Here is a 17,833-nt window from a genome sequence, read left to right on the forward strand (position 1 = left end):
TATTTGATGTTATTAACTAAGTGAAACGTCACGATGGACAGCTGAGACCTTAACATCAAAAGTGCAAGATGGCCGCACCCACAGCCGAGATATATTGGCTTCACACACACACTGAGCTTTATAACAAGATAAAGAAATATTGGTTTATTATTAGAGACACAGACACACATGAGGGAGATAAACAGTTTCTCGCCAGATGTTTCTTCAACTTCAACGTGATTTAATTCAGTGGTGTTGTCGAGTCCTGGATTACACGTGAGCTTAGAGAATGATGGAGTGAGTGTTGATGGAGGAAGAGAAGAGGCTGATGAAGTTTGAAGCATCAACACAAACGTGTGGAGATTAAACTCAGGATTTCTGTTATAGAAAATGTGTTCTCAAATCAAATAAAAAACCTGAAGCACAGACAGAATGTTGCACTGCTGTAGGAAACATTCCACCCTCTGACGCCCCCCATTGGTCTCTGAAGGAACTGCTTCCTGTATCCACGGCCAGAAATCAAGTCTTTTCACCAAAAACAATTCTCCCAGGATTTGAATTGATTTGAGATTCTACAGCCGGACTGGGTGCAGGCCGGAGGTCTTTGGCTCAGCGACGTCCTCACAGCACTCGGCCAACCTCCTGGCCGCCCTCCTGGCCAGGTGCAGGTTCCCTCGGGCCTTGGTGACGGCCGTGTACTCGTGGGCCTTCAGCTTGGTGTAGTAGTCTGAGAACTTGTTGTAGAGCACCGAGATGGGCATGCCGTTGAGGATGATGCCGAAGGAGATGCAGGCGAAGGCGAAGATCCGGCCCAGGTTGGTCTCAGGGACCATGTCTCCATAGCCGACGGTGGAGATGCTCACCTGGAGGACGGAGAGGAGACACAGGTGAACAGATGCAGAGACACAGCTGGACAGTTTCCAGGTGGAGTGAAGGTGTGGAGATGACTCACTGTGGCCCACCACCACACATGGGGCATGGAGGTGAAGTTTGTGTTGTGAACGTCTCGCTCCACCGTGTAGACCACGGCTGAAAACATGAAGATCCCCATCGCCATGAAGAGAAGCAGACAGCCCACCTGCAAGGAAACAGATTCTCCTTTTCCTCAAGATGATACAAACTCAGTGAATTTAAATGTGGTTTTACACAAGGGGACAGTTGGGCCTCTGTGGAGGTTTGAGCTCTGCTGTCTGACATCCTAGTTCAGGGGTTTTCAACTGGTTTTGTCCCAGGGACCATTCTGACTAGAAAGGAATCCGCGGCCCACTGATGTGCCTACGTGTGTGTGTGTGTGTGTGCATGAGGAAGTTTTAACATTTGGTTTTCCATGTTGGTTTTATTTAAAAACCTCAAACAAATCTAGAAAAATCTGTGAAAAAACAACAAAAACGGTTGATTCTCAGTGCTTAAGAATTGAAAACTAAAATTAAAATGCAGTTTGTAGTTGTACTGCATCTCAGGACCATATGTACATCAATATATAACGTTCATGACTTAAATGTACAGACATGTAGCTGACATGTTGAGAGAAGGTTAAAGTAACGGTGATCAATAACAATCAACGTAAACTGGGGCTACAACTGAAGAGGGAAGATGACAAAGTAATGCAGAATATGTCACAAATGATAATCATACAATATCACACAAACAATTGAGGCCTATACTTAAGTTTAACCTCATGATCACCAGCACCTTTATATGATTTTAGACATATTTTTCTTATCTTAGATATTTTTCACGATATTCAAGAGTAATCTGGAAATGTGTTGATTATATCAAAGCGGATTTCGCGGACCCCCGGTTGAAAACCCCTGTCCTAGTTGGATAATGGAATGTAACGCTCTGCAGCCCCACCTGCTGGTAGCACTGTTTCAGCGTGAAGCCGAACGCCCGCAGGCCGGTCGAGTGACGAGCCAACTTCAGGATCCTGAAGATCCTCATCAGACGCATGATCCTCAGAACCTGCCCGACCTGCCGAGAAGAAACAGAAGAGCTGGTGAATCCGATGATGTGAAGGAACCTGAAGCATCGGTCGTTTCCTCGGCATCATCGTACTTTTCCGACCCGGCCGACGGTCTCGATGTCTCCTGCGTGCAGGTGAGCGTCCTCGTCCTCGAAGCACTCCAGCATCATCTGCAGGTAGTGCGGCAGGATGGCGATCAGGTCCACGATGTTCAGCACGCTGCGTCCGAAGCGCTGGAGGTCGGGGGTGGAGACCAGGCGCAGCAGGTACTCCAGCGTGAAGAAGGTGATGCAGAGCGACTCCACGTACTCGCCGTAGAATCGGCCGCTGGGCTGACCCGAGGCCGTCTGGAGAGGAAGGGACAGGAAGTCTGCTTTGGACTGTGGAGCTGATGGACTGTTTCTCTACTGCTGTCGGGTTCAGGGTCATATCATATCTATATCTATATCTATAAAACTCACTTTGTACTGCATCTCCTCCACGGTGTTGAGCGTCATGGCGACCAGCGACACCAGCACGAAGATGGAGGAGGCCACGCCCATCAGCTTGGCGGTGACCGAGGAGAACGGCTTCTCCATCAGGTCCCAGATTCTCCTGCGGGTCGAGCCGAACGCCATCTCGTGGAAGAACTCCTCCCTCTCCACCTCCACCTGCAGGAGGTCACACCGGAGACTTCATCACACAGAGGAGGGGCCAGATGTTTACTGGAAAACGCTTCAAAATCACATCGATACAGATATTAATACCATAACGTTGTAAAAACTGTTTGTATGTGGGTCAAATAAACAGATATTGCATCCTGGAATAAGGAGAAAGAAAAATAACAATGACTGAAATGTCAACATCAGATAAAACTGTATTAAAAACACAACTGGTGAACAAGCTGCAGGACAGTGGGACGGAGCTTATTGTCCATCTGTCAAGACCGCAGTGATTCGTGAAGTAGGTCAGACGGACTGAGACTCAGACGACAGATTAGAGACGACTTGTCACAGGTAGAAGAATCAGAGCTGAGCGTCTTGACTTTTGTATTTTGGCCAAAACCACTTCATCACAGGTCGTCGAGTCAGACTGTCTCCAGTGTGTGTTTGTGTGTGTGTGTGTGTGTCCTGCTGTGTGTGTGCTCTTGTAGGTCAGCGTGTTGTCCTCATGATGTCATCGTGACGTCACAGTGACATCATACTCCCGCCTATAGATATATACAGAGACTAGATGTCTCGTTCGATGGAGCTGGACGTCCGCACATGGCGGCCATCTTGCTACAGGCGGCTCGCTCACCCATAACATTGTGTTGGTAGTGGTACTTACTTTTTAAATAACAATAACTTGCTCAATTTTCAACCGATCTGGTTTGTTATAAACGTCAGAGATGTAGTTATGACACTGCATAAATTATTCCATTTTTTAGAAAATAACATAATTATTCATAAGTATGCAGTGTCATATCTATATCTCTGACGTTTATAAGAAACCAAACCGTTTAAGTTATGGTTATTTACCACTACCAACACAATGTTATGGGTTAGCGAGCTGCCTGTAGCAAGATGGCCGGCAACGCAGACGAGACATCTAGCCTTTATATATATCTATGCTCCCACCCACCTCGGCCATCAGCTGCTTCTGGATCTTCAGCTGCTCGCTCTGCTCGTCCTGCCGCTCCTCGAAGGAGATGCGGCAGCAGCGCTGGCTGTTCTTGATCCGGACGCCCCAGTAGTTGATCTCCTCCAGGAAGCTGCGTGGACACAGTTCGTCTTTGATCCAGAGGACGCCCGTCCTGAGGACGAGCAAAGGGACAAGTCTAACATCACGTTCAACACAGCACGTCTCCTCCTCTCAGGCTCCAGGCTTCACCTGTAGAAGCTGAAGATGTTGTGGAAGACTTTGGGATCTCGGTCGAAGAAGAACTCGTTGCTCTGGACGATGAAGTCGTCGCACAGGTCCAACTTCCTGCTGTGGTCCGAGCACGTGGCCAAGCGGCCGATCCGGGTGGTTGGATACCGGGCAGCTAGCCTGTAGGGCAGGTGGTAAACCTGGAGGAGGGGAGGAGTTCAGAACCTCGTGACTACAGCTGAAACTAAAAGGTTTATTTTACTTAGTTAATCTGTTTCTATTTTTTTATATTGAATAACTGCAAATCCTTTAAAAGGCCGGAGGAGGATTTTGTAAAATCTCTCTTCAAATGTAAACAGAAAACAGCTCTTTGCCAAGAGCAAAAATTACAGCAGCTGTTCATCTTTGTGCCTCTAGGTGGCGACACACCCATAAACCACAGTACATCTGCAGGTCCACATGCTACTGCTGTTACTTTTTATCCCCTACAGGGGGCGGTGTTGCTTTCGAAATAAACAGTATTTCCCCAATCGTAGTTAGGGTAATGGTAACACTAAATAGCGCCTCCTGGTGGAGAACCTGTTGCAGCAGCGTGTAGAAGTTACCGTTCCTCCATAACCGGTTTACCTCTAATCAATTAGACATTTTAGCTTTCACTATTTTACTGGCAAGACGCCACCTCCTTCTCAACTGGAAGTCAACTAAAGCTCCCTCTAGCACTCAGTGGCTCAACGACACCATGTCTTTCCTAAAGCTGGAAAAGATTAGATATTCGGTGAAAGGTAGCTCTAACAAATTTTATAGTAAGTGGCTTCCCTTTCTTACATTCTTTCACTCTCTCCAGTCTCTGCCCCCTGATTGACGGACCCCTCTCTCTTTTCTCTCTTTCTTCTTCCTTTTTATTCAGTCATTTACTTATTCTTTTTTTTTTGTGTTTTCTTTTGTTTTTTTGTTTTCCCTTTAATTTATTAATACTGTGCAGCTTTAATCCTTAATTATTACTTAATAGAATTTACAGTTATCTATCTTTCATTATTATTATTATTTTCATTGAGTTGTGTAATGTATTGTTCGTATGACCACGTTCATGTGGTCCATAAAATAAGAAAAACATCCTAGGAGGAAGACTGTATACCCTACTCTTAATCCATTGTGATGCACAGTGTTTTTATGGTGTCAATGTCTCTACATATTGTTAATTGTCTGACTGTGATTTTGAGATACCCAATGTAAATTTGACATTGCTTCCTGTTCTACTGTGCCATACCTTCTAATAAAAATATTAAAAAAAAAAAAAAAAAAAGAAGTTACCGTTCCTCCGACGTTGATGTTGAGGATGAAGTGTTTGTTCGGACACATCAGCAGGTACGAGGGCGGCACCGGGAACCGATCCTCCTCTTCTTCGTACTCATCGTAAAGATCGTAGATGTCTCTGCTCAGATCCTTCACGAAAATAAACAAAAAAATCTGATGAACTAAACAATTTAAAGTTTTTTGCAACATGAAGAATAAAATAAAAAATTCAAAATATTTAAAAGACTCAAAGGAATTCAAATGATACTGGATTATAAATGCATTTGGAATAAAAAAAAAGAAAAACAAATGTACAACTGGATGTAAATTGATCTGTTGACCTTTGACTATTAGGACCAATCACAACTGATTAAAACCTGTGTCCATGAACCTAGAACCGAAGTGAATAGAATAAAGATCTGACTCCAGCGTCTCTGAGGATCTGCTGCTGCTCCTGAGGAGTGGAGGAAAGGATCCGACCTGCATGGAGCTCCAGGGCTTGAAGGTGCAGGTGAAGTCCACGTGGTCCAGCGGCTCCTTGGCGGCTTGAGTCCGGCTGCCGGGTTTGTAGCTGTGGAACGAGCTCCTGCTCCGGGCTCGGAGGTGGGACAACATGTCTCCTGCTGAGTGGGTTTGGATCTAAGAAGACTCAAACCTGCAGGAAGACACATCCTGGGAAACCCATCGTTTACACAGACACAGCTGGAGACCTGCAGAGCTCAGGGACTCACAGAGAAATGAAGTGATTCTCATCGTCTACAGCCGCAGACTGAGATGATCCGGGTGCTTAAAGTGTTTAATACTATCATCCTCCTCCTCCTCCATCACCCCCCCCCCCCTCTCCGACCTCCCACTTCAGCTAAATGTGCAAGATGAGGTTTGGTGAAATCTTCGGTGTCATTGTTTTACACATCCTAAAACTGATGATATACTTTAAAATATAAAATACTGAAAAGTGAAACTTGTGCATATATTGTGATGTCAGGATTTGGGAAGAGGAAGAGTTGATGCCAATTGAACAAATTTAACATTTTGAATGTTTTATTGTCCAAGTCTGTATGAATATGAGAATGAAAGAACAAGGAAATGTTTTGGACAATCTGACGTGGTACATAGCTGTTAATATTGAGGTGATATAATATATGGTAATTGTTGATTTTCAATCATGAATACTGACGTCTGTAAATACACTTAAATATATTTCCCATATTATAACACTCACTCTTGCCAGAAGTGCCTTTTGAGTACTTAATGCTTTATGTACTAATTTCTAGGTTTGTTTTTTTTCCCCAGTTCTTTCAACGTATAACACAAATATTCACAGGTCAAACTGCAGCAGGAGCTTTTCCCTCCGCGTGGAACTCAGACGTCACATCTGACATCTTTTAATCCAACCGTGTGTTTGACTGACGACTCAGATAAGTGGAGATTAATCCCGGCTGCAGTGAAACAGGGATAATGAACCGACGGGACCGGATTCGTTCCAAATGAGAAAACGACCCACTTCTCCTCATCCTCCTGTTCTTCACTCAGCTGCTGATGTTTCACAGATTAAAGATGGAGGCACAGAGGTTTTAGTTGTGTCAGTTAAGTGGGTTTGATTCTGCCTCTTTGTATAAATACTATAGATCAGGGTGCATCCTGTTTAGTTTGAATTCTCCCTTGTGTGATGAGAAATGTAGTTGTTGCCTCTGGGATCTTTAGTTTCAGAACAGTTAAACTTTCCTTATTTCTTAATGTGTAGTCTTTGTGTCTGAGAGGTCAAAGGTCACCACCCACACTTCAAATATAACCACATCTGGACACCAGAGCATTTCCCTGAGATTGAAAATAAAGATGGACGATGTGTCACTAAAGCAAACACACACACGATAGAGGTTCTGAACAACTTTGCGTATCAGACTTTATTCTGCAAATCGGTTTCCTCACAGATACAGAGCTCTTAAGTTTTTAATAACGTTTCCCCTTCACTGTACAAGTCTAGAAAAAGTTCACAGCAACAGCACAAACATACAAAATAGTTTTAGCAAATTCAAATTGTGTTGATTTCATATTTTTTTTTTGTCATTTTAAGGTTTTTTCTTTCTTGTTAAATACGTCTCTTGTGGAACTGTGACCCTGGTGCGATGCCCGACTTTAGCAAAAAGTGGATTTCAAGTCAAATGTATACAATCTTATTTACACGAGAACATTTGATCAAAGTGCATTGAAGAGTCCTGATTGGATGAGTTCATATGTACAAGTGTTTACAAATGCTGTAACCATGGTGATCCGTACACAGCTTCTACAACAATAATAATAATAATATAATAGTAAAAATGAGTTTCAGGAGGTACTGTAGAAAAGCAGAAATAAAAATTAACAAATGAAACAAAAAAAACATGTGCATTTTTTAGATTTACTGAATCGAACATAAATATACAAACATCTGAGCCTGAGGGATCAGAGGAGCAGGAAATGACGTTTGGACGATGGTTTCTCCAGGAGGATTCTCATTCCTGCACGACCCCCCCCCCCCGACCCTTCGCTCGCCCGCCGTCGTGTCGGGAACGAGGAGCTCGGATCCGGATTCAGATCCTGTCGCTGTTCAGTCCGGACACAGAAATCCTCGTTAAAGAGTCAAAAAGGCAAAGAGTCTCTCTCGTCTGTCGGAGACAAGATGGCGTCGGACTCCTCTTAGAGCTGGGGGGGGGGGCAAAAAGAGACAGGAAGTCGTCCAAGCTCCGAAAAAACAAACAAAAAACAAAACAAACAACGTAGCACTGAGTGAAATCCGTCATGATTCATCGTTGTATTCACATTAGTAACACTTCCACCGCTCGTCCTCAGCACAGATGATGACTCAGCGCTCTTCAGAAGTCATGTGGTCGTTACGGTAAGGGCTGCTACAGACACCCGTCGGCATGGCAACAAGGAGGCGCCATGCGACGCTACGGGCTGCCGCCAAAAAGACAAACGACAAAAACAAGAAAAAAACAGGACGATCAGGACAAATCATCTTCTGTGCTCACGATGGAAATCTGGAGAGAGATGAAAGGGGGGGGGGGGGGGAGGAAGAGGGACACGTCATTAACATGTTTTATTTGATTGTTTATGTAAATTAGTCATCGTCGCACAATTAAAACATTTGTCGCTTTTATTTCCCCACGTGAATATGTGGAAAATATATATTTCAAGTTTCAGTTCTTTTCAATCACAGCTTTTCTGTCTGTCGCTACGTTTAATTCTTAGTTTATATCAATCGAAAAAACAAGGTGGGTACAGGTCCACTTTTATATAGTGGATCATATAGAGAGAGATTTAAGTGTAGATAGGGTTGCAAAATTCCGGGAATATTCAAAGTTGGAAACTTTCCATTGGAATTAACGGGAATTAACAGGAATAAACTGGAAATGTTGTGGGTAATTTATACTAACTGTATTTACCTTGTCATATACAGACATAAATATAAACATTTTGTTTTGTCATAGGCTGATTTGAGCCCTGAGGAAACTTTGGGCACTTGACTATATGCTTCTGCATCGTTGTGTCATTCTTAACATAGGTCTTTGCACAGTATTTGCAAATGTACACAGCCTTTCCTTCTACATTGGATGGGTGAAATGTCTCCACACATGAGAGAGTGCACGTGGCATTGTTCTGTAGAATAAGATGAGGAAATAGTTTGTAAAAAAACACTAATGCAATGCCAGAGATATAAATAGTTAGCCAAACAATTGGAATCGTCTGTAAACATAATTTACAATTGATGGATAAATGAATGGAAATAGTCTAGATGAACAGATGAACAATCCTCAATCAGCATGCTAATATATTTTCCCAGTAATATCATGGAAACTTACCTGACTAGTCCTTCACTCTACAGCAGGCCTCAGTAGCCCTGCTGTAGAGTGAAGCATGCTGGGAGTTATCTGTGCATGTGATGGAAGAATGACCAGTGGAGGGTTGAAACTCAACGTGCAGCCTGCATTCCATACATCTTTAAAATAGAGTTTTAAATGATGTTTTTATTGCTCAGCGTTTAATTTGCGTATTTATTTATTTTTTCAAAATTCCCAAAATTCCCAAAATTCCCGAGCTAAACTTCCCATGGAAAGTTTCCGGAAATTTACCGGAAACTTTCCGCCCCTTTGCAACCCTAAGTGTAGATATGTTTAACCTGGTTTTAATTGAGACTGGAAGCAGAAACACATTCTTCTGGTGAAAGTGAAAACGCCTCTGAAGCTCGTTAGTAAATCGTCTTCATTTAATTTAATTAAATGAAGTTGATGCTGCAGCTTCTCCAGCGGACAGAGACACGTGGAGGTCCGAGTCCATCTCGTGTCTCCGGCCGGGTTTAGGTTAATCTGATTAATCTGTGTGGACTCCAGACAACACCCAGAGGATTACCCCGGGTCCGGAGGTCGAGGTGAGAGCGGAGGTCACGATTGGCATCAGGGCGAAATGATTTAATCGGCTCAGACTCTGCAGCATTAAGAGCTGAAGCTGTTATTTACCACATTCCACTTATAGTGATAATGATCTGATTGAGATTTGGGTTAAGATCGGTTCATCCAGTCTTTTACCCACAATGCCCTCTGCTCCGTGGCGGTTCACTCACCGCAGGGTAGGTGTGTCCCACGTTGGCGCCGTGCCGGGTGATGTCGATGTTCAGGTCTTCTTCGGTGGTCTTCAGGTACACTGGGTTGTCGAAGTTCATGCTCTTCTGGTTCTTCAGCTGCCAGTTTCTCCACATCAGGTAACCGCCCGCCGCCGCCATCGCCAGCAGCACTGAAACAAACAGTCAGATGATTAGGGAATTGATGTTTAATTAAGATTAAGTAAGATGATGGAGGACGTTTCCATCCATCGGCTCCAGAGTCTGATCTCCACTCACACACGGGCAGGATGGCCCAGGCGGCTGCAGAACCTCGGGCTGTGGAGTTCAGCTGGATCGACGTGTTCTGGTGGGCTTCTGCAAAAAAAACAACACAACCAAAAGAACATCAACACTGGACTTTAACAATGATAAACAGATTTGTGGTTTCAAGTTGTCTCCTTGTTCAGTTTGAGGAGCGTTTGTTTGAATCAGCTGAAAAAGAAGTTTGTTAAAATGCTTAAATGTCCTGAAACTGAGAGATTAGGTTCCAAACTTTCTAAAGCTTTGTGTAAAGACCCTGTTTCCAACACTATCCAGACTCTGGGAGTTGAGCTGGGGGGGGGGTTCTGGTGGACGAGTGAGTGACATGACTGGCAAACAGCGGCTGAAAGCAGCGCCGGAGACGTCCGGACAAAAGGAGACAAAAAGCAGGATTTATTTAACTGCTGCTGCCAAACGGCTCCTCAGAGAAACCGTGAACCGACACAAACTGAAGGAGAGACGACGGATTAAAGAGTCGGATAATCTGAATCTGATAAAGAGTCTGCTTCCAACACTGGCTCTGTAAAATCTATGACAGGGAGACGGTTCTAGATATGAATGGATCGGTCACTTCCTGTACTCGGCCACTAGGTGCTGCTCCTGTGCTTGATAGAAACCTCTGCAGAGCTCGAAGCTGGAAAGTCGTTCGGTGTGAGAATCGTCCAGAGTCGTGCAGACACATCAGCTTCATGTGCAGCTGCAGGAAAACACTTTAAACGACAGCTTCTGATCAAGGCTCAAAATAACGTAATTAAAGTCACGAGAAACAAACTGTTGATCATCAGCAGCATTTTCCAGAGTCAGGACAGAGTGACTGAATCAAACGTCTCCAGCTCACAGACTGGAACTGAAGGCAAAAGTCTATTAAGCGTCACAGTGCAGCTCCTGTTTACACTGACGTCACATGAAGAGAATCATATTACTATTATTTAAGTCTCAGATGCACTGGAACAATCTGCACGAGTTGGTTTAAAAATTATTAGAACTAGAAATGTAAGGAGTCAAATACAACAAGTGGAAATTTCAGCGTTAAAATTAAAAAGGCAAGAAATTCGTCTGAATGCAACAACAAACACCAAAGCACAGGAGTCGTTATTTCAGAGGATGGATTTTCAATCGAGGATTTTTTAATTTCTGAAGCTCTTCTCATGCCGTCAGTGGATTAATAGAAAAATCAGAAGCGTTCATAGAAAGAAGAGAAATCCAAACAAACCACTTTAGAGAAAGGTTGTTATTCATCTGGAGAGAACTGGTTATTTAGAGCAAAGCTCCTCATGCTTCACACACGTCCCAGTGACACCAGCACGACGGCTTTACCTGGCAGCGGCTTCCCCAGAGCTTTCCCATCATCCTTTGAGGGAACTTGAGGAGGAGGAGGAGGGTCTGTCACAGAAAGAGCCAGAGAGTCACATGACTGACAACAAAGACTTGACAACAAGATGTGGGAGTCGTCCTCTTTTTAAACAGATCAGAACAAATCAGGTCTCAGGAGAGAGAAGCAGACAGAAGAAGTCGAGACAGATCAGCAAGCTCAGAGAAAAGGTCACGACCTCGTTCTCACGGCTTTTACATAACGGCTGACATACGAGCAAGTAGGTCATTAATCAATCAACAGAAAATTATGATTAAAGTCTTATATTCTGAACGTTAGATACGGAAACAGCTTTCTGTTCGTTCACTGGTTTCATTTCCTCTTTATTTCTCTTCTGACGGCTTCAAACACCAACGTGAACGGTCGTATCTCTCTTCATATGTAAGAGGCAGCATACAATTCCCCATTCACACTATTAAAAATGTATATTTTAAAAATAAATTGTATATCTTGTTAAAAGGAAACAGATTTACTGGAAATTAAAGTTTTATTTGTTGCAGCACTGAGACTAGAAAACAGAAAATCAGTTTCCTTAGTTCTGGTTTTGTGCTCCGAGGCCTCAGAAGGTTTCTGACACTACGTCAGGCAGCGTTTGAACTTCTCTCTCTTCGTTCCTCACACGACCTTCTTCACGTTACACCGTGATGCCTTCAGGGGCAGACTGTCAAACAGAGCGCCGCTATCAGAACGTGCTCCATTCATCTCCTTGAGTCTGGAAAGTGACTCAAAAAAGGCATAAAAACCTCAGAAGGATCAAGAGGAAACGACTTTGATGAGAAACACGAAATCCAAACACCTTCCAGGAGGTAAATAGTTGGATCAGTGTCGGTAAAACAAGGAACTGCTTGTGGCCCTCGAGCTGAGGAGAACCCTAAAGAGACGATCACCTATTTCCACAGAATCTATTTTCCTAGTTTCATTATTTTGAAGGTTTTGGTTTTAGACGAGTGTATCTGTGCGTGTGTTTATGATATATATCCCTGGTGTGGTGGTGGAAATCTGCACTTAAACTTTACTACTTCACTATGTATGTGTCTGCACACATACAGTCCCTGACAAAAGTCTTGTCGCTTGGGTACAAGTTGACCTTAAGTGCCCCTCAAATATATTTGTAATCAATTTTTTTTTACAAGAAATGGCTAATTTCAATACCAACAGCTTTTGAAATAATGTTTTGGTGCCAAACGGAACTGCTGAAAAGCATTCTAACCTTCACAGCTTGGTAAAGCCCACTGAGTCAGTTTTTGCAAAGACAAAAGTCTTGTCGCCTTGTCATATGATGCACCCAATCCTAGATACAGCCTCACCTTTGATCAATAATTGATCAATCAGTTAGTGGGTGTGTATAAAAAGAACCCCAGCACACCAGACCTTCACATCAACTGCAACTTGACCTCTGACAACATGCCTAAGATTCACCCTGAGACCAAAGCATTGATTATCAAGAGGCTGAAGATCAGATCCACTGCTGAGGTGGCTGACACCTTCAATGTTTCTCAGCATCAAGTACAAAGAATAAGAACAAGACTTGAAGAGACTGGAGATGTTTTTGACAAGCCCAGGTCCGGCAGAGCCCGCAAGACATCTGCTCGGAAATCCAAGGACAGCCCCTTTTCCACTGCAGCAGAGCTCCACCAGGCCTGGTCACCTCAAGTCCCCGTGTCAACCAGGACAGTTTGTAGAATTCTGTCTCGAAATGGCCTTCATGGTCGAATCAATGCCCAGAAACCAGCACGAAACAAAAGGCAATTAAAAAAACGTGTGGAAAAGTGGCAGAAGGTGGATTTCTCAGATGAATCTTCGGTTGTAGGCGACAAAACGTTTGTCTTGCCAAAATCTGACCTTTCTGTGTTCATTAAATGATCAATCTTTCTTCAGTGAAGCAAATTTATTTTAGTATATTAAACATTATTTGGGAGGGTTTAAGCTTTCATATGAGCCATTTCTAAAACCAATGGATAAATTAGAAGTCAGGTTATAGGCTGTTGTTTCTACAAAATGGATAAGTGACAAGACTTTTGTCAGGGACTGTATATGCAAAGGAAACTCTCCTGGAGATAAATCTAGATTAAGGCAGGAAGGAATTCTAGATGTTTTGGGCTCGATCAGCTTCTTAATGCCAAAGTTGAGCTTGAATCAAACAGATCACGACTGTAAGAGTCACAGCTGCTATCTTAAGATCCAAACTGTTTCCACACAGACTCAGAAACTCTGTGAAACATCATATATTTCAGCCTGTGATTCTTCCGCCTGCAGGACGAACGCCCCCCCGCTCTCCTCTAAAGGCCGCTCCATGAATCCCTGTGTGGTTGTTCCCGGTTCCACCCTGAAGTGATAGAGCCTTGTTGTTATTATTACTTCTCCCTCTAACGGGATTAGATCCGGTGGAAACAGCACAAAGCTTCAGCCTGAGTCCAGCTGCAGCGGCTGGAAAACGGGATAAACGTGTTCGCTGGAGGTTTAAAAGGAGGCGTGGCCTTTGGCTGCGTCCCAACGAGGAGGAGGGAGGAGGAGCATTCAGCAGCTGACAGGCATCCCTCTTTCACCCCCCCCCCCACACACACCCCCACCACACACTCTATTCTCACTTCTGGACACAGGCAAGCGTGTAAACAGTTGTAGAAGCAAACGCACACACAGAGAGACACTCGCAGGACAACCAGAGCATGCATGGACACACGCACACACACACACCCACCCACACACACACCTAACCAGAGCATGCATGGAAACACGCACACACACACACACACCCACACACACACACACACCTAACCAGAGCATGCATGGAAACACGCAGACACACACACACACTCACAGACACACACACACAGACACACACACCTAGCCTTTGGATAAAATTAAATTTGCATGGACTCACATTGTTCATAAAAATGATCTGACACACACACACACATTCATGCACACTTTGCAGGGAGGAAAGCACTCAAGCTGCATTGAAGTGTGGAAAGGAGGAGGACAGACACACACTCACACACACACTCGCGCACTAACACACACACTCACACCCCCCTTGGCAGTCTTGGTGGTACATTCACTCAGCACAGCGGCTGTTAAGCGCCTCGCAGCAGCTCCAGATTCCCCAGCAGCCCGTGAGGAGGCGAGTCAGGAGCCCATTAGATTCTCTGGAGCCAGCAGGTTGTAAAACCTGCTGCTGAGCTGCTGGGGACTCGTGCACGCTTCATCACGTCCGACTCACAAACAGGTCCGAGTGTGACACCTACACAGCTGCAGTCAGGAAGCGTCTGCATGAGACTTCTCACTGGATTTATATAACGTCAGGAAACATGTTCCTAACGAGTTCATGTCTCAATCTCTAGTTTCAAGTCTTCTACAATACATCATGATGTTCATTTAGTAAATTATGATCCATTGGGTCATGGAGACAGTGTGATTGACAGCTAGTTTTTTTTATATTTATTTACAATTTTATATGTAACAGCCCCTGGCCCAGAGGAGCACTTTAACATCTGAGCATGTTGACCAACTCCTTTTTCTGAACAAAAATGCCAATATTCCCAAATGAATTTAACATTTTGGGTCATGACCTTGCAGCCAACTGGACTCTAGTAGTACACATTTGTTTATTTTCTCAATTTGATTGAAGCTCTAGGTTCCTCTTATTTATATGATTGAGCTCAGTGTTCATGTGAGAGGTCTCCTATTCAGAAAATAATTACAAAGGTCCTGTGTCCTGAATGTTCAAGGACAAAGTTTTTGCACTTCAGTTAATGTGTAGAAGACAATGTTGTTCACAGAATTTAATGTGACATTTGAAGTGAGTTGAGCAGTCTTATTTTCCTCTTTTTTTGTAATGCCTTTGAATAATATGGGGGACATGAATCGCAATATATCGCAGAATCGCAATAGTATTGAATGGTCACATTTTTGACAATTCCCACCCCTAACAGCTAGTAGCGTCCAATGGGTGCAGTGGGCTGGTGTATGTGAAATAAATCCTTCCTTTGTCATTCAAAGTAATGTCAAGTAGAGATGAATGCAGATAAAAGATCTCAAAGAGGAAAGAATCAGTGGAAACAGACTGAACTCCACAGGTTAAACACACAGACGCTCATTCAGCAGAGCGGGGGGGTGGTTGTCAGGGAGACGTTCCAGTGCTTTGCGTCTTGTTCTCAAAGTTTGAGTCCAATTAGCAGAGTATGTGCACAGAATTCATCCGTCAGCTTCCTATCTGAGGCGGCTTCAGAATGAAAAGGAGAATCTGTGGGAGCGGAGGAAGGAGCCGGGCGGCGAGAGAGAGAGAAAACACGAAGAGGAAAGAAGATCAGAGAGAGGACCGCGTTTCCCAGCAGCCTTTGCACCGCAAGGAGGAGAGAGGAGAGCAGGACGGCAGTTAGACTCATCTCTCAAAGCATTCATTCATGTGTCTGGTATCAGGTACATCCAGCTAGTTATTTAAAAGATAGTCTTTTTCCATCTCCAAATATATAAAGTTTAAACTTGAGAAATAATCAATAATCTTCCGGTTCTTGAAGATAAAATCACAGAATAATTCATGGATCCAGGTGAAAATCCAGTTATCACCCTCATTTCTTACTATTTTTCACAGAATGAACATCATCCTCCAACTCAACAGAACAAATATCTGCTGCCAGGTTCTAAACTGCAATAACTCCTCCAAACCAGCACCTTTGCACTATTCACAAAATTGAACTATTGTCACACAATTGAACTATTGATGCTCTATTTTTCTTGAGCTTGAGCTGTATATATTTATTTTTTAGATATATACATTTTATTTTCCATTTTAAATTTTTGATATTATATTTTATACTATTTCTATTTTATTTTTAACTTGAGCATTGCTAGAAGAGAGCCTGTGACTCAAGCATTTCATTGCCTGCGACTGCTTAATGTTATTGTTGTGCATTTGATAATAAAAATCTTGAATCTTGAAACCCTGTGGAGATTCTTTCCAGGCGAGTGGAGGTCGTTACAGAACGACAACCATCACACACTGCAGCAAACATTCTGCTGCCACAGCAGAAACCACACCACTGCTCAGACCAGGGAACAAAACATGGATTCCTCCTCCAGCCTCAACCTCTGGAATGCAGCTGTCGAGTTGGGACTCAACACAAGAGGAGGAGGAAGAGGAGGAGGAGGAGGAGGAAGAGGAAGAGGATGAGACAGAGCTGCAGATGTGAGGCGACACTGAGACTCTCCACAGAGACGCTAAAAACTGGATCACAACAATAACTGATTCATCTGCAGTTCACCTGTCAGACTGCTAACACAGAACGACAGCTGGTGACACACACACACACACACACACGGACACACACACTGTAAGGAAACATACACAAGTGGCAGCGAAGGGAAGTGATGAAGCCATTTGAACCCAGAGAATTAAATCTGAATCGTTTCTTACAGTCGAATCAATCCTGCAAGAAGTCACATTCGAGACGAGCGGCTCAGTGAAGAAGCAGCAGGAGGAAAACACGACTTCAAACATGCGTCTGTTTGCACAAGTCACATCAATGAGCAGCTACAGCTCTGACACACACACACACAGACACACACAGACACACACAGCATGTGTTCTACTCCCCAAACCATACAATTACAACTATTCCCCCTGTGATGTCATCGCCAGTGACCTGAATGTGTCCAGATACAAATCAGATTACCAGTGATATTCCTCCCCAGGGTTCCCAGTATGTGGTTTCAACCCCTCACTGGGAACAAGGTCACTGGGACTACGGTCACGTGGAGCTGTGACTCACCGGGTCGGCAGCGCAGGCCGTCAGCAGCCAGCTCCTGCCCCCCCGGACACACGCAGGTGTACTTGGGCGAGTGCTTGTTGATCTGCGGCGCCGGCAGACACATGAAGCTGCAGCCGCCGTTCGCTCCTTTCTCTGAGCACCAGTTGGTCCCTGTCAACCCAGAAACACACATCTAGAGCATCTGCACACATCAGATACACAAAGTAATGTTCCCTGGGTGGAGATTATTGTCAAAAAGCAAGAAGCCATAAAAGGTATTGATCTCCTCCTGCAGTCAGGTTCTTACCCGACAGCTGGATGAGCTCGTGGTAGACGATGATGTCCTGGGGGTCGTTCAGGTTGCTCGCCAGCGTCACCACGTCCGAGCCGGTGAACTTGTTGGCTCCGTAGATGGCTTCGTTTTCACCGTCGGTCCAGAAGACTCGATCCTGGAGAGACGGGATTAATAAAGTATCCATCTATCTATCTATGACAGAACCACGCAGCAGATTCTAACATTAATAGATTCATGTGGCGTTAATGGAGCCTTAGAGCAGAATGGAGAATCCTCTGTGACCATGGATCTAATATTCATGATTGTTATTCTGCACAAGTTTTTTTTACCAAAGAGACCGAAGTTCTATCTGCAGTAAAATCCAAATATGTGCGATAAATTACTTTTCCCGTCTTATCTGGATTAAAGGAAGGGATTTCTACAAACTATTTACCTCAAATACTTTTAACAGATG

The 17,833-nt window shown here is 44.0% G+C and overlaps 2 protein-coding genes across 3 annotated transcripts in view; both read right to left on the reverse strand.

The window, feature by feature from the left end:
* Window positions 1–551: 551 nt before the first annotated feature.
* Window positions 552–5,680, reverse strand: kcnv2a (potassium channel, subfamily V, member 2a). Its single transcript, XM_061078089.1, has 9 exons — window positions 5,546–5,680; window positions 5,084–5,215; window positions 3,794–3,972; window positions 3,545–3,716; window positions 2,404–2,592; window positions 2,035–2,289; window positions 1,834–1,950; window positions 932–1,057; window positions 552–842 (listed from the first exon to the last, which is right to left on the reverse strand). The coding sequence occupies exons 1-9, from the start codon at window positions 5,678–5,680 to the stop codon at window positions 552–554; spliced, it is 1,596 nt and encodes a 531-aa protein (XP_060934072.1).
* A 2,118-nt stretch (window positions 5,681–7,798) lies between these two features.
* vldlr (very low density lipoprotein receptor) overlaps window positions 7,799–17,833 on the reverse strand; it is a 33,905-nt gene continuing 23,870 nt past the window's right edge. Inside the window, exons 15-20 of one of the 2 annotated variants that reach the window (XM_061071093.1) lie at window positions 17,392–17,533; window positions 17,106–17,255; window positions 11,283–11,348; window positions 9,942–10,019; window positions 9,666–9,835; window positions 7,799–8,085 (exon numbers count right to left, since the gene is read on the reverse strand). In XM_061071093.1, the coding sequence (XP_060927076.1) occupies window positions 8,050–8,085; window positions 9,666–9,835; window positions 9,942–10,019; window positions 11,283–11,348; window positions 17,106–17,255; window positions 17,392–17,533 (642 nt within the window). In that variant the 3' untranslated portion in view covers window positions 7,799–8,049. The remainder of the gene's footprint in view (window positions 8,086–9,665; window positions 9,836–9,941; window positions 10,020–11,282; window positions 11,349–17,105; window positions 17,256–17,391; window positions 17,534–17,833) is intronic. The other variant, XM_061071102.1, reaches the window with a different exon arrangement.

This window comes from Limanda limanda, chromosome 1 (assembly GCF_963576545.1).
Source record: "Limanda limanda chromosome 1, fLimLim1.1, whole genome shotgun sequence".
NCBI lineage: Eukaryota > Metazoa > Chordata > Actinopteri > Pleuronectiformes > Pleuronectidae > Limanda > Limanda limanda.